At 47.9% G+C, this 16,695-nt stretch overlaps 1 protein-coding gene across 2 annotated transcripts in view; it reads right to left on the bottom strand.

Moving 5' to 3' along the window:
* The window catches only part of FBN2 (fibrillin 2), a 242,414-nt gene that overhangs the window by 66,640 nt on the left and 159,079 nt on the right, over positions 1-16,695 (bottom strand). For both annotated transcript variants that reach the window (XM_062189229.1, XM_062189230.1), the window contains 11 exons: positions 15,447-15,584; positions 14,911-14,961; positions 14,331-14,456; positions 10,309-10,536; positions 9,575-9,700; positions 4,030-4,158; positions 3,188-3,313; positions 2,136-2,261; positions 1,589-1,711; positions 1,314-1,439; positions 919-1,044 (listed from right to left, as the gene is read on the bottom strand). In XM_062189229.1, the coding sequence (XP_062045213.1) occupies positions 919-1,044; positions 1,314-1,439; positions 1,589-1,711; positions 2,136-2,261; positions 3,188-3,313; positions 4,030-4,158; positions 9,575-9,700; positions 10,309-10,536; positions 14,331-14,456; positions 14,911-14,961; positions 15,447-15,584 (1,425 nt within the window). The remainder of the gene's footprint in view (positions 1-918; positions 1,045-1,313; positions 1,440-1,588; positions 1,712-2,135; positions 2,262-3,187; positions 3,314-4,029; positions 4,159-9,574; positions 9,701-10,308; positions 10,537-14,330; positions 14,457-14,910; positions 14,962-15,446; positions 15,585-16,695) is intronic.

Below are 16,695 nucleotides of genomic sequence, written 5' to 3'. Positions count from 1 at the left end.
ACGCTTCCTTGTCTTTGACACATGACTGTCTGTATAAGTAAATGAGTGTGTGACTATCCATTAACTACATAAATTTGGTTTCCCAAAGCTTTCTAGAATATAAACAATGGTATGTTTTACTTGACTCACGCATTACTTATTGTAGCTGCTGCAATCATACACATACTCACACTTCAGCTTCACATCAGCTCTGCTAGCGCCAAACATGACAAATACACTTCCCTTTGTGACTTTTTTTCTTAGAGGGGTCAGCCTGCAGGCCTGGCTGCAGCTGGAACCACCCACCACCTGCCCTGTGCGCAACACCATCCACTGGCCTGACCTGAGCACTGAGGAACACCTGGACTTCGGCCTGCTCTGGCCCCAGCTATATGCAAACGGCTCAAGCTGTTCAATAGAGAAAAAGGAACAAGGAATAGAGGGGTTGGGGTGAGCAAAGAAAGAGGGCAGGAAAATAATAGGAAATCTAGGTAGAGAGATGAGAAGCCAAAAGCAAATGGAGAGAAGAGAAAGAGGGAGGGAATTATGGGGGAAAGGAAGGGAGAGGTCAAGGGAACTGCCCGTCGTTGGGAACAACCGCAAACTTCAGCAAGAGCTGGCTCCCTCCTGGGCCTTCCCCACCCCTGCTCTCTGTGTGGGGTTCCCTTTGGGCAGCAGCTGCAGTAAGACAGCAAGACACCAGGGGCACAGGAGAACCCTGGGTAGCGGATGCCTCACCTACCCACCCCCTCTGCCAGCCCAAGGCTGGCTCCCTAGTGCGTGGCTCATAGTCCATCTACAGAAGAGGTGTCCAGTGCATTCTGCACACTCAGTTACCCAGTGCCTGCGCTGGGTGTGGGCAGCTGGTCTGAGACGATACAGAAGGTTGGCCTGCAATCTATGAAGCTGCAACCTGGAGATCCCAGGGCTGACACCTACCTGTGCAGCCGGTGGAGCCCTTCTTCACTGAGTAACCCAGCTGGCAGTGGCAAATGAAGGACCCCTTGGTGTTCTCACATTCCCCAAACATGCAGATGTTTGAGTTCAAGTCACACTCGTTCACATCTAGAAAATGCACGTTCAATATTTTGGTTACTACTTGTTTGTACCAAAGCTCACTGAAAAGATGTCTGTTAACAGCATAAAGCTGAAACACACAGATCAAATCTGAAATACAATACGCTTCTAAGACATAGCATAGCAGATAAATTTACTATTTAACTAAGGATTTTTTTTATAATTATTATTCAGACTTCATGGTTCTAGTACAGAGGCTTGCATTTCTCTGTGCATCTGAGTGGGAGTAAGCACTGTTCCTTGCTCATGGTACACACCGATACACGTCTTCATGTCCATGGAAGCCATGAAGCCGTCATAGCAGAGGCAGCGATACTCTCCGGGGATGTTGGTGCACTGGCCCCCGTCACAGATATCGGCGTTGTTGTCACACTCGTCGATATCTGAGGACACAAAGTTGACACCGGATGAAAACAAGCACGCCTCTCGGCAACCTCCAGTACGACTCCCTGTGCATGTTCGCCGCGCAGCACGTGGATCCTTATTTCTGGAGCACTGCAGACCTGGCGTCTGGGATGTGTGCTGTCTGTACCTGCACAGGACCTCCCATCCGGCATCAGGGCATAGCCTTCGCTACAGCTGCATTCGTAGCTTCCTTCCGAGTTGGTGCACCGCGTGTCACAGCCTCCGTTCATTATCATGCACTCGTCGATATCTGGGAAAACAGCGTTGCAGCCGCGTGACCTACGGCGGTTCCTTCCCTAACACAGGCAGAGGACAGTCTTCCTTCTTTTAAACAGACAATGCTTCAATGGCTTTGTGTGGTCTCCTGACTGTTGATTTAGCACTGTACCACGGCTCTCTGTCCTCTTAGGCATCATTCCACCTGACATTTCCTCCAGTAACTCCACAGAAAAGAGCCTGCCAAGTATGTTAACACTGGGGTTCAGGTATCTACTGCCGTAGGACCATTGTGGCCACTATGAAACCAGCAAACCATGGCATCCGAGAGACCTCCCCAACCCTTGGGTTCATTTTTGGGACAAAAGGCTCTCATAGGCTTCCTTATCTATTCAGTACCAAGTTTCCCTAGATGAGTTGAAAAATAGGAGTCTCAGGCCTGCTGGGTCTCCTCTCACCTGTGCAGCCTTGGCGATCTGGCGTGGCCTGGTATCCAGGATTGCAGGAGCACTGATAGGTTCCAATCATGTTCACACACTTCCCATTTCTGCAGAGATTGTCACTCAGCGAGCACTCATTAATATCTAGAGGAAATACACAGAGTCACAGTCTTAGGCACCAGCCAAATCACTGGCCCCATCAAGAACGTGGCTGACTGAAACACTAGGATGGTCCCCTGGGCTGTCTCTTCTATCTATCCACAACAGTGCTGCCGAGGGAAACTTCCTACACAGGGACAGAAGAAGGACTGTCTCACGTGTAGCTGCAGCTGCCCGCAAGCATTTGAACTGTGTGCGGTGTGACTAAGATAATCCATTTAAATCAAATGTACATAGCCATATACAGCTAGAGACAACACATTAGAGCACAGAGGTTCAGCACATGCCAGAAAAAGAGCTTACGACTACGTAATGCATGAGTTTACACTGGCAGGCTCACCTGGGCTTCACCAGGTAGTCAACTGTTGCCTACATAACTTGAGGAAAGACAGCCAACTCCACCAAACAGAGACAGGACAACAGGGCCCTCACGTGCTTATTTATTTTAATTTGCGTTACTGAAAACTATAAACCAATGGGTGCTATGTGCTCTCTCTATAGGAATGACGATTAGGTGAACCAACGTATGTGTTGACAAGGCAGATTTCATCTCACTAGTTTGTGTTTTCACCGTGTGTGTGTGTCTCTGTGCCCGGACAGGTGTCATCCACAGTTTAAATTGCCTATTCAACAATAAACCGGCCTTCCTATGTTGGGAAGTACCTAAAAACTCCCAAAGATAAGCTAATACTAACAACGCAGTCCCAAAAGAACAGCAATACAACAGCAGCGTGACACACATCCTCGTACAGTTACTTTTTACACAATACAAGACAGAGATAAGGGCAGCATCATCAGAGCCAGAAATCCATCCCACATTCTCTGAATTCCGACACATGTGATAAGCGGGATTTCACGTGCCCGCCAAGTTTGCCAGCACGGATCTCTGATCTGTTATCAGACAAACTCACCCACACAGTCCTCCCGTGATGGTGACAGCTCGTGTCCCAGGGGGCAGTCACACTGGAAGCTGCCCTCAGTGTTCACGCAGGTGCCACCCCTACAAAGGAGAGGGTTACGTTCACATTCGTCAATGTCTGAAAGGTAAAAACGTGAGATCCATTATTCACGCAAACAGCATGGGACAAAGAACATTTCCCGAGGTAAGTGTGTGACTCAAAGGCAAGAGCTACACTGACTAGGCGTGGGTCACAGGCGCCTCGAGTCTTCTACAACCAGCAGCACACCCGGGGGATCCTGCTTTAGCAGGAAGTTACTGCGAAATCTGCGCACATGAAATGAACGAGCTCACGAGAGCCTGGATTGAGGCCAAGTCACCCTGCTGCTGTCAGTGCTCTGGTGCCTGTGTCTCAAAGCAAAGGGAAAGACAATCTCGGACTCCTAACCTACTATGTTCCATGAGCCAGGTCCCAACATCCCTGAAAATCAAGCACTGGGCTAAGAGGTTGGGGGTATCTACCGGGTTTGCAATAACACGCAGCTCACGAAAACAACCTGGGTTAGCCTGGCTGAACACAAACTCTGGGGTCACCACACAATGCCACCATCCCTTGCACATGAACTCCCTCTGGGTAACAGCCAGGGTGCAGATTTCAGATTCTATCAGTAAGCATAATTCAGTCCCAGGAGCTCTCTGTCCCTAAGGCACCAAGGGGCTGGGGTTCCCCAAGGACTCAGCTTCTGTCTGCAGCTGGTCTCCTCTCTCTCCTTGCCATGGCCCTGTGTGGAGACTGGAGCGCAGGGGTGTGCGTCAGGCTGCCGGAGGCTGGCGCGCAGGAACGGCCGCGCTTACCCATGCAGTTCTTCATCATCATGAACCCGCTTTCGTAGCCATGGAAGCACTCGCACTCAAAGCTGCCCGGTGTGTTGACGCAGACTCCGCTGCCACACAGGTCGGGGGAGATCCTGCACTCGTCGATGTCTGATGCCCGTCGGTTAAGAGAAAGAAAAAAGGCACTGAGAGGAGAAGGCACCCAAGGCTAGGGAGGGGACCGGGCCCTCCAGGGGCAGGTGCTGCACGCCTGAAACGCCAGCAGAAACCATAGACTAGCAGTGGGGACGAGGCCTCGGGCACATTCCTTGCCCCAACTGCCAAAACTGTCACAGCCAACTGGCAAGCGGTGCCTGTAAGAGTTCTGGAATCCTGGCCTTTGTGGCTCAGAAACGGTAATGGAAGGACAAAGCAACCAACTGTGGCAGACGAGGCAGGCGCCCAGGCTGCGTGCGACTCGAAGGCCCTGCTGGCTCTGCCGTGCCACCCTGGGGCACCGCGTGGAGACCGGGGGCTGCCCCTGAGCAGGGGTGGCTGGCAGACCACACAGACAAAGCTGCCTCCGAGGAAGACGGTGGACTCACATGTGCCTGAGAGTGCATGGCTGGGGCCGGGCCATGGGACACCACCCAGTCTGAGTTCCTGTGCCAATCTGTTGTGAAAGGCCCACTGAACTAATTTTTTTTTTTTAAATCAAGAAACTTGATTCATCTGTCGCTTTGTCTATACTAAAGAAAAGAAAAGTATCCCACAGAAACATCTCTACTCCACCAAACAGGATTCTCTGTGAAATATCCCACGTCTGTAACTAAGATTCCTGGCCAGTGCTGTGGTACAGCATGTTGAACCACCGTGTGTGATGCCGGCATCCCATATGAACACGCTGCTCCATGTCCAATCCAACTCCCTGCTAATGTGCCTGGGAAGACAGTGGAAAATGCCCAAAGTAGGCCCCTGTAACCCATGTGGGAGAACTGGATGGAATTCCAGGCTCCTGGCTTTAGCCTGGCCCTGCCCTGGCCATTTGGGGTAGTGAATTAGCCGATGGCAGATCTCCCTCTTTCTCTGTAACTCTGCCTTTTAAGTACAAAAAAACAAACAAAAAAACATTTCTATAAAAAGATGTTTCAATAGAGAAATCATGCTTATGTAAAATGTTTATGAAAATATTACCTATTAGACAATCTGTTATGGTGGGGAAAATACTTCTATCATCACCTATTTAACTCTAAGGTTTGTCTATCACAGTATTTAGTCAGTGGATGATCTGTGTGCATGTTCTCTTGGGGGTCCCATTCCCTGTTTCCTTCCCACTTCCATTCTTAAAATACTTCCCTAATCACAGGCGATAATGTATTTTTAAAAAGTAAGTACGTCCTTTAAAACAAAAAAACCTCATCAACTACAGCAGCTAGTAACACACACATGAATTCTCTTCTTATTCACCAGCACCTAGGAGGCGGTGGGAGGAGTCACACGAGGAACTAGGAGAGCAGAGACAACTTCCAGTTGCTGGGAGGTGTTATGCGCAGAGTAAGGGCTCCAGGCCCACCCAGCTGCTTGGATGCAGTTTCTGGTCCACTGCTTGCAGGGTCTGTAGGAAATCATGTCCCTTCTCCATAAAGGAACTCATATCACAGAATTACAACAAACAGTTCTTGCTCAGCACAGAGAGTGGGTGCTGTGGCACACCAGGTGCCGCCTGCAACACTGGCATCCCATATAGGCACAGGTTCAAGACCTGACTGCTCCACTTCTGATACAGCTTCCTGCTAATGCACCTGGGAAAGCAGTGAAAGACGGCCCAAGACCGTGGACTTCAGCACACATGTGGGACACCTGGAGGGAGCTCTAGGCTCCTGGCTTCCATCTGGCTCAGTCCTGGCTATCGCTGCCATTTGGGGAATGAACTAGCAAGTAGAAAATCTCCCACCCTCCCCTCCACCTCCCCGTCTGTAACTCTGCCTTTCAAATAAATATATCAATCTTATTTTCTTCATAAAAAGAAGCGATATTTTGGAGGAGGTAGCTTTTGACTTGGTCCTTGAAGGATGGATAGAAATTTTAGCTCAAAACGGGCATGTGTTCTGGTGTTGCAGGGAAAAGCCCCCACCTCCACTGCAACCATCCCATATGGGTGCAGGTTTGTGTCCTGGCTGTTCCACTTCCAATCCAGCTCCCTGCTAATGGCCAGAGTAAAGCAGCAGAAGATGGCCCAAGTGCTTGAGCCCCTGCTACCCACGCAGGAGACACACAAAAAGTTCTGGCTCCTGGCTGGTGTCATTTTGACCCAATGCTGGCCACTGCGACCATCTGGGGAGTGAATCAGCAGATGAAAGATTTCTCTCCATCTGCTCTCTAATTCAGGCTTTCAAATAAATAAATAAATCTTAAAAAGAAGAGAAATTCTAGCTCAACAGATGTGGAACAGAGAAGTCAGACACAAATGCATAAGCTGTAGAAAAGCAACACATCTCCAAGACCATCAGCTGCCGATCACAGTGTGGAGCTGATGTGAGTGTAAGGACAGCTGGATGGGCAGGCTCACTGGGGGTGCTGCACACAGAGGAGGCCTCCTACACGCTGTGAGGAAAGGCAGCCAGCAGTGCCCAGGGAATGTCATGTCCTATCTCCAAACAAGGCAGGGCTGCCCACAAGTGTCTCTCTTGCACAGTAACAGAACAAGTGTCAGAGACATTAAGTGACTGCCACTGCCACTCCCAAGACGAGACGGGGCGGCGGCGGCGGGGGGGGGGGGGTTGCTCTCTGCAGCCTCTGTCCAGGTCCAGGATGGCCTGCAACAGTGCAAGCGGTTTCGTGGGAAGCTCCACCATCGCAGCTCTGCCTGGGGATGATAACGCTGATGGCTGTGGAGACGGAGAATCTGACCGAGAAACCTCACCAGCTGGAAGACCTTGGAGGAGCCCGCAGCGCAGCAGCTGCTGAGATTGGGGGCCCAGGTCCACGCCCACTGGGCTGTTGGCAGTGCTGCTCAGAAAGCCCTCGATGTCCCTTCACTTTGGCTGAAGCTTCAGCTGAGAGAACCTCCTTCCCACGGCCACATCCTCCATGGGCAGTTGTGTCCAAGGTTGGTCATGTGGGGACGTACCTGCCAGCCCCTTTGCTGTCCTCACGATGGCTCTGATGGGCCATCCCAGTTCCCAAGGTGCACGGTGGCCTGGGATGAGCACTTTGGTGCCACTGCACTTCAGCCTAGCCTCTGCTGGCCACACCTGCTTCCCCCCCTTCCCTTCCTCATTGCTAATCTCAAGAGTAATTTCTAACACACTTCCTGCAGCCCAGTCTCTGCCTTGTGTTCTTTTTCCTGAGGAGCTTCTCCCACATCTGCCTTAAGAAGAAATATCCTAAGTACTCAAAAAAGCCACTGCGCTGGAGGAATCTGCACAACGTTCCCACTTGTCCACCAGGAATGAGACATGTCAAGGTTAAGATGGAGCCATCAGCAGTGAGGGCAACGATGCTATGAGGACACACAGGGTAACCCGTAGTGGGAGGAATGCAGGGCCAAGCTGGGGCAGAAGGAGCCTTGGGGCAAAGGGAAACCGTCCAGACAGAAGTGAGAAGCCCAGGAGAGGAACTCAGGCTGAGTGGAAGGTGAGCATCAAGTATTCAGCTGGGATGGCAGGTGAACTTGGAGTTGCAGAAAGTGGGACAGCCAGGACTGGCCAACACCCAGGGGAGGGGGCGGCAGGAAGGAGCTGGGAAGGCTAGGGAGGGGCATGGAAAGGCCATGGGACAGGGAAGGGCCACAGACACGGAGAGCGGAAGACCTGAAGGAGGGTCTGGCCAGCACAGGTCAAGGAGTGCAGGCACCACAGGGATTGTTACATTAACTCAACAAACGTGTTTTTCAAGAGTATGCAGATGTGCCTAATAGGAAAATCAAAATCGTGGTTAGGAGAGAAGGCGAAGTCAAAGTGGGAAAACAGGACTGTGGTTGAAGGGAATAAAGGGTGGAGGAAGCCCCGTGAGCCCGCTCACAGGAGGAGGTAAAGGGTCCAGTGAAGAGAGAGGTGTGGCCCTTGCTGAGCCAGAACCTACAGCTGCAGCAGGGCAGAGAGCCAGAGCAGGGGAGTAACCGCAGAAGCAGGGAGCGCATCATCTCTGCAGCCGGAGGAGGGGAGCTGGGAGCCAAAGGGAGCCGTCGGAGGATGCTGTGCGTTGTGTGCGAAGGGTGCTGGCTACCAGAAAAGAGGAAGGAAACAGGCAGGGACCTGCAGGCTAGGACAAGAGGTCAGCAAGCCAAGGGCAGGGGAATGCAGGAAGGGCGCAGGGGTGGGTGAGTGGGCCTAAGGAGGGGGAAGCCTGGGGCGGCAGTGTGGGATTCTCCATCCTCAGGTGGCTGAGTGGGCCTAAGGAGGGGGAAGCCTGGGGCGGCAGTGTGGGATTCTCCATCCTCAGGTGGGTGAGTGGGCCTAAGGAGCAGGAAGCCTGGGTGGCAGTGCAGGATTCTCGGTCATCGGGTGGGTGAGTGGGTCTAGGGGGCGGGAAGTCTGGGTGGCAGTGTGGGATTCTCCGTCGTTGGCTCTGCTCAGATTCTCCCGGCAGGAAGCGTTGCTGCCCAAGTGGGGAACACAGTGGTGGGGGATCAGCATGGCGGTGGAGCTGAGCGTCAAGGCAGCGGCACTGCAGAAGACTCCAGCACAGCTGTCCAACACCTCGGGACAGTCTAGGCCTGCTCTGCACAGGACAGGAAGGAGCCACGGCAGACAATTCCACGGTATCACAAAAAAAGGGAAAACTCCAGAACGGACACGAAGAGGGGTCTGCTGGGCATTTAGCACAGTAAAGACACTACGAGGGACACCCGCACACCGTATCATAGTGCCCTGGGTTTGAGTCCTGGCTCTGCTCTGGATTCCAGCTCCCTGCTGAAGTGCCTCCTGGGAGGGGGCACCGGTGATAACTTAAGTCCTTGGTTCCCTGCTGCCCTCAAGGGGAGCCTGGACTGACTTCTGGGTTCCTAGCTTTGGTCTGGCCTAGTTGTAAGCATCTGGAGAGTGAACTAGTGGATGCAAGATCTCTCTGTCTATATCTGTTTCTGTCTCTCTCTTTCAAATAATAAAGCGAGTTCAAAAAATAAGATCTAGGACATATGTTCATGCATTGGAATGATACAAAAATCTGGTACTTGTTATGTTTCCAAACTAAACTCAGTGGTCATGGCTACGGATGGTGGATGAAGCTGAATTACTGAGGATACTGTTCATAGATGAGAAAAATATATTGTTAATTTCTTTATTATAAATTATAAAATTTAAGCACTGTACTATTTAATTAACTGCTGCGGATTCAATGAGCATATTCTTTGTCCTCACACATTCTAGAAATCTTGTTTTGATGTCTTTCCTGTGCAAAACAACTAACATTTCTGTGCCGCTTTGGAGCGCTCTCACAAGCTCACCGGCAACACTCTAAGTGTAGGGAAAATAAATAAAAGTAAAAATCTCCAACATTCCAGTGACAGTGTGGGCAACGCAAGGCGGCATCTTCACACAAAGACAAACAGCACCACGTTTCACCCACTGAAAGGAAGGAGCCTCACCTGTGCAGTTTCTCTCCTCCAAGTCCAAAGCAAAGCCACTATTGCAGCGGCACTTGAAGCTTCCGATTGTGTTTCTGCACTTGCCGTAGGTGCACATTCCAGGGAAGGCTTTGCATTCATTGATATCTGAAGCAAAATAAATCTGGGCTGTAGAGCAGGTTGCTATCAGCAGGCCAGGCCACCGTGTTGAGGGTGAATGATCACCTCCTGCCCAGTGAGATCTGGGACAGTTTTCAATGATCCCACGGAAGCAAAGTTTCCACTGTGAGAGTGATTGTGTGCTCTCAGGTGAGAGCATTGATTCCTTCGTTTCTGACCGTTTGCTTCCTAAAAGATGTGGGGACAGAGCACTTTCTGCCACCAATGTTGCTCTCAGGACCACATCTCTGGCTGTGCAAAGGAAAGCAGGGGAACTGGGAAGAGGGGAGGTGGGAAGAGGGGAACTGGGAAGAGGGGAACTGGGAAGAGGGGAGGTGGGAAGAGGGGAGGTGGGAAGAGGGGAGGTGGGAAGTGGGGAATTGGGAAGTGGGGAACTGGGAGGAGGGGAGGTGGGAAGAGCAGGCCAGCCGCCTGTTCTGTCCTTCTACCTTAGTAGCCTGTTGGAGAGCAGTCATGAGGCTGGCCTCAAAGCAGACGTAACAAAGAAAATGAAGTCTGAACCAGACGTTTAAAGCTAAACCGATTCTCTGGGACAAGTGGACAGTACTGTGCTGGTGCAAAGGCACCGTGGTTACCTTTGTAGAATGGTCGCCCGGTCAGAACATCCCCTCTGTTGGCAAAGCCGGGTCCCCGGGGGCACAGGGCCTCGTACTCCTTGGTGCCAGGCTTGGGGCACTCCTCGCACTCGCTGCCCCAGGCAGCACCGACTGCACAGCAGCAGGCGTCCATGCGGAACTTCCCAGGGACGGGGTGGATGCATTCATCTTCATCCCACTTCAGGAAACACTGCTCCATGCGGATGTCTACAGAGAGAGCGGAGTCACAGGTGCCACATGACTGAGCGCTCATTCGACATCGGCACCCCGAGCCTCTGCAGGGCCCTGGGGAGACCCTGGGTGGGTGAGACTCACAGCCCCAAGCTGCGGGAACAGTCTCCACTGTAAGAGTCACTGACGACAGCAGAGCTGGGACCTCTGCAGTATCACCAGTCTCCCAGGCAACCTCCGGGACGAGGAGGCCCTGTGACTCATCTCCTTCCTGTCATCACCTGTGATTCCCCTTTTTTGGTATTGCTCAGAATGAGAAAAAGAATCTATCTCAGTGACAAGTTTTTATGGTTCACCAAACTGCTTAAAGTGGCTATGGGGCAGTTCCATCAGATCTGGGTCATAAACATAAACTTATTTGGTATGACTTAAAATTGCATTGTGGGAGGAAAATATGCTATTATTGCATTCATCATTTTTTTCCCTGCCAAATTTACCTTTTCCAACATAGTTTTTTTCCCATTATTATGTAAATCTCTACTAACATACTGAGCTATTTGAATGTCACATTTCCCTACAATTTTGCAACATGGCACTATTTCAGGATTCTAAAGCATCAGTAAACAGAAACAGGGTAAACCAGCAATCTACAAATAACACAGCCACCTGTCAGCCAGGAGAGCTGCTGGTACAACCACAAACACTTGGCTGTTCAATTACAAATAAGCTTGAGTTCAGGAAGGATTTTCTTTAACCAAGGTTACAAGATTGCTTTGACAATAGCATTTCAAGCCATTAAATCCTTTGCTAACCTGAAAACTACTTAAAAGAGGGAAAGAAATCCCTGATATAAACAAATTAATACACCTGCTATTTTAGTAATTGCCAACATTGATGATTTCATGTTCTCAACCAAAGGTATTATCACCTTTAGCAACTGTCTTTAGCCTCCAGTTACAAGCATTTCCAAGTATTGTAATCAGAAAGTATAGTTTTTAAAGAGAAAATTATGGTGATTAGTTTTTGTTTTGAACCAGGAGACTGAACATAGGTATTCACAATAGGTGATTCCACCCTGAATGTGTATTAACAGTCACCAAAAAGCCACACTTTGTGCCGGTGTGAAAGGTGGCAGTCATTCGGTAAGCTTCTCTCTCACACGGCTCCCAGGGGCTGGCCTCTGTTACAGCCAGCTCACCTAACACCATCCCCAAGGAAGAAAAGATGCTCACAAGACGTGAGAGCTTTGTGTAACCAGCTACAGTTGGTCTGGGAGCTCTGCCTTGGGTCCCCCTACTTCTGAAGTCAATGAAGTAATTTGTTCAAGAAGCCGTTCAGGAATCACTTGGGAGAGAAAAGGATAGTTGAACTCAGTATATAAGATGTGACAATCACCTACAAGAGGAATCCCGTTCCTTTCTGAGGATTCACATCAGTGTTTACATCAGGAATCAGAAGAGCCAGCCCATGGCTGGGATTGGCTGGCACAGATGTCAGAACAGGGTTTTGCAAATCTTTGGTTGGTATGAGGGTAATTAAAAAAAAAAAAAATGGGAAAAGGGAATTAAAAGTGAAGTTTATTTTGGTAAAAAAAAAAGGTTGAAATTCATGCACAGTTTCTTCATGACTTGCATTTTCCATGAACTCTTTGAAGATGCCTCCTGTGCATGGATTTCAACAGTTTTTGTTCCCAAATAAACTCTTTTAATTCCACCTTCCTTGACCTGTTTGAAGCCCCGTCCCCAGTGTGTTCCACAGTCCCCACTGCCCCTTGTTACCACTTGACTTGAATAACGTACATACTTGGCCGTTCCCAACACTGGAGTTTGGGATCCCTGACTTAGAGGATGCCGTCAGAGTAGTTTGCCCCTATATTTGTCCTCGGATCACTTATATTTTCATATGCCTACTGCTTCTTGAAACACTCACATCCCCAAAAAAGAACAAATCAATGTAGCATAATTCAGCGACAAAACATTTAACTACAGTACGAGAATCAAGAATCTACTATAGCTTTAAAAATATTATAAAGCCTTTGATTTTTCGTGATGTTATGCAGATTTATTTTGCTGAGTAATGATTTGCCATAGTATGCCTTCATATCTTCCTTTGGTTACTGACGACCACTTAATTTCACTAGTCATTGACCACACTGATGCTATTCTGTCATTCTCAAGACACTCTGTTTGCCTCAACACTGTAGATAACTTTAGGAGAATTTAAAAAAATTAAAAATCTGAGAAGAATTTTTATTTTTAAATATCGGATATAATACTTTTTAAATAATTCCGTATGTTTTTAGTCATGCTTTCAATCCAAATTTAAATATGCTGCCGAAGATTCATTTAAACTGATATCCATGCTTATCAAACTAAACTGTATGGTATTGAAAACTATTTTTTTCATCTCTAACTTAAAAAACACTGACACATTTAAATATCTGAATGCAACACTGTCATTGTTTACATGTTTAAGTTTGAAATACAAGGGTGGGTGTTTGGCACAGCAGTTAAGGCACTGTTTGGGAAGCCCTCATCCCATATCTGAGAGCCTGGGTTTGGGTCCTGGCTCCCCTGATACAACTGCCAACTAATACACACCTTGTGGGGCAGTAAGTGATGGTTCAAGAAGGTGGGTTTTGGGGGCCGGCGCTGTGGTGCAGCAAGTTAAAGACCCAGCAAGCCTTCAGCACCTACATCCCCTATGGATGTCGGTTTGAGTCCCGGCTGCTCCTCTTCCAGTCCAGCGCCCTGCTAATAATAAACCTGGGAAAGCAGTGGAGGATGGCCCAAGTCCTTAGGCCCTTGCAGCCGTGTGAGAGATCCGGAAGAAGCTCCTGGCTCCTGGCTCTGGATCAGCTCAGCTCTGGCCATTGCGGCCATTTGGAGAGTGAGCCAGCAGATGGAAGATTTATTTTTCTCTATCTCTCTCCTTCCCTGTAACTCTTCCAAACAAATAAAATAAATCTTATATAAAAAAGAAGTTGGGTTTCTGCTACCTACATGTTCTGAGACCCAGATTTAGTTCCAAGCTCCTGGGTTTAGCCTGGCTTAACCCTCGCTTTTGTGCACTTCCAGGAAGTTAACCAACAAGTGTAAAATCTCTTTCTTTCTCTGTCTCTGTATTTCAAGTAAATAAAATAGAATTTAAAATATTTAAAACATTTCAAATACAAATATGTATCAAGTTTGTTCTACCAACTAAAAATTCACTAGCTTATTGGAGGAAATATCAAATGAACAAAAATATTTTTGCATACAATATAAAATTAATAGAGATTTTTCAGTGATGAAATTCAGGTTCAGTTCAACATGACTCTGACAAAGAATAAGCTCAAACTGCCCTCCCATACAATGGGGTGCTGAGAGAAAGCATTTCCTAATTTTAGATCTTTAGAAAATAAAGCATTAAGAAAATTTCAACTTTGAGGTTGGTAAAGCAAGAGCCAGGGTAAGTCAATGTTTTCAAACAAGAATGATCTAACTTTGCCCATGAGTTTCCTCACTGTCTTGAGCGTTCAGCTGTAGTGAGCAGGTGAATGTTAGTTTTACAAATGCTAGTAGTTTTGATCCTCTGCATGTAAAACATACATACTTTTCTTGCTCCATTAACTCAGTGTGAAAGACTGAAATTGAAATTGCCTAAAATGTATCTTTAAAGAAACTAAAACTTCTGAGACAGATTTTTGAGCAGCATCAAATATCCTCTAGTGATTTCCCCAAAATAGCTTGTTTAAGACAAGTTTTCCTGAGTTCAGACTCAATGGCTTTGGACTGGCCACTGCCCAAAGGACAAGAAAATTCATGGCTTGTTTTATACACGAGTCTTACCTAAACACACGCGGCCAGTCCCGTCCAACGTAAGTCCTTCAGGGCACTCGCAATGAAAAGATCCTTGGCTGTTGACGCAGTGCCCATTTGGACAAACGCCAGGAAACACTTCACACTCATTAACGTCTGCAGGACAATGGAGCAAGCAGAGGATAGAGATGTCATCAATAGAAAAAGTAGGTGCAGTCTTATTTCCTGTATAGCATATTCAATCTGCAATACAATGTGCATTACTACTTGAGTTCAGTAGAAATATTCCACAACCTAGCCACCCACTTTCCTAGGCACCAGCTGTGAAAACGACCACAGCCTGGCCCGTCTCTAAAACACAACCCAGACATGCTCCCTTGCCAGCCCGGCTGTGCCTGAATCCCTACTGATGTCCTTATGAAATTCACCCAACTGCACAAGGAGGAGAAACGGAAAACTTTCAGCTATTTCCTAAGAGTATTATGCCTAAGTATTTGGTGAAGATACTGAGTATTTTTATTGCCATTTTCAGCTTTTTAATAAATGCCTCTGAAGTCTGAGAGTGAATATTACTTTTAAGTGCTGCACTAAATACTTTCAATACACTTACCTTCACAAGTAACCCCTTTAATCCTGGCAAACCCTCTTGAGCATGCTGTATCTGTAAAGAACAATAGGACCCGCTTTAACTCGGTTATCAAAGACACAAGTCTTAAGCTCAAGAAACAGAAGCATGGGATACACGTTGAAGGTGGGGGCTTAGAAACAGGACCTCTACCATCCCTTCCTTGAGGCAGCACAGAGCAGGACTTGCTGTGGAAACTGCAGGAGGTGACTCGTATTGAGATTTTCACCATTTTTCCTACAACTCATTTTTGCTTTCATTTTGGCAACTGAATGACAAACAAGTAAAAGACTCAAGGGAACAGGGCCCTCTTCTCCCACTGGGACACATGCAAACAGGTCTTAGTGCATGGATTCCAGCTGATTCCTTTTTTTTTGAGGTCTGCTTACAGTTCAACAAGTGGACAAATTCTGAACAGAAAAGACAATGGTCACAAAGGAAATCCACCACAAAGACCATGCCCTACTTGAGGGGGAAGCCTTCCATGGGGAAGCCCAGAGGCCCCAGGCCCTGGCTCCTACCTAGTTCACACCGCTCACAGGGACTCCCCCAGGCCGCTCCGAGGGTGGCGCAGCATTCGGATTTCAGGGTGGCTCCATTAATATTCACCTCGCAGCGGCTGTCCTGGATGTTGAGCCAGCACGTCCCTTTCAGGCTGTCTGAAGGGAAACAGGAAAGGTTCGAGGGCTCTAACCTCTGAAGAAAATATAATTCAGGCACATAAACCGAAACCATTTTTATAGTGTTTACAAAAAGGACTGAATTGTAAACTTTAAATAGCATATCCTTCAAACACATTCATATGTTATGTACATTTATAAAAACTCATGAAAGAAATCATCAAGAACACGCGAAAAAAGGAAAGACATTCCTAGACCCATGGGTCGGAAGGATTAGTATCATTATAATGATAATGTTCGTAACTTGGAACCACATTATAATGATAATGTTCATAACATGGAACCACAAAACATCTAGAGCAGCCAAAGCAATTTTGAGCTACAGCGAGGTGGAAAGCTGGAGGCATCACAATACTTGATTTTGAAGCATGCTACAAAGCTAAGGTAATTAAAACAATATGGTAGTGGCATAAAAACTGACATATAGGGGCCGGCATCTCATGTGGGTGCCTGTTTGAGTCCTGGCTGCTCCACTTCCCATCCAGCTCTCTGTTATTGTCTAGGAAAGCAGTGGAAGATGGCCCAAGACCTTGGGCCCCTGCACCTGTGTGGGAGACCCAGAGGAAGCTCCAGGCTCCTGGCTTCAGATCGGCTCAGCTCCAGCGGTTACAGCCAACTGGGTAGTGAACCAGCAGATGGTAGGCTTCTCTCTTTGACTCTGCCTCTCTATAGTTCTGCCTTTCAAATAAATAAATAATTCTTAAAAAAAAACTTGACACACAGATCAGTGGAACAGAACAGAGAACTCAGAAATTAATTCACACATACACAGTCACTGATCTTTGACAAAGGTGCCAAGAATACACATGGACGAAGAATAGTCTTTCCAATAAATGGTGCTGGCACAAGCGGATATACAAAGGTAGGAGAACAAGATTAGATCCCTACCTCTCACCATGCATAAAAGTGAACTTGAGGTGGATCAAATTCCTAAATGTAAGACCTGAAACTACAATACTGCCATAAGAAAATGTAGCAGAAACAGTTACAGATACTGGTGAAGGCAATGACGACTTTGGGTAAGACCTCCAAAGCACAGGCACCAAAAGTCAAGCCAGACGAATGAGACTGCATGACGCTAACCCTCTGC

Source organism: Lepus europaeus, chromosome 4 (assembly GCF_033115175.1).
Source record: "Lepus europaeus isolate LE1 chromosome 4, mLepTim1.pri, whole genome shotgun sequence".
Lineage (NCBI taxonomy): Eukaryota > Metazoa > Chordata > Mammalia > Lagomorpha > Leporidae > Lepus > Lepus europaeus.
The sequence above is the reverse complement of the archived record's forward strand: the minus strand, read 5'-3'. Positions and strand labels throughout refer to the sequence as shown.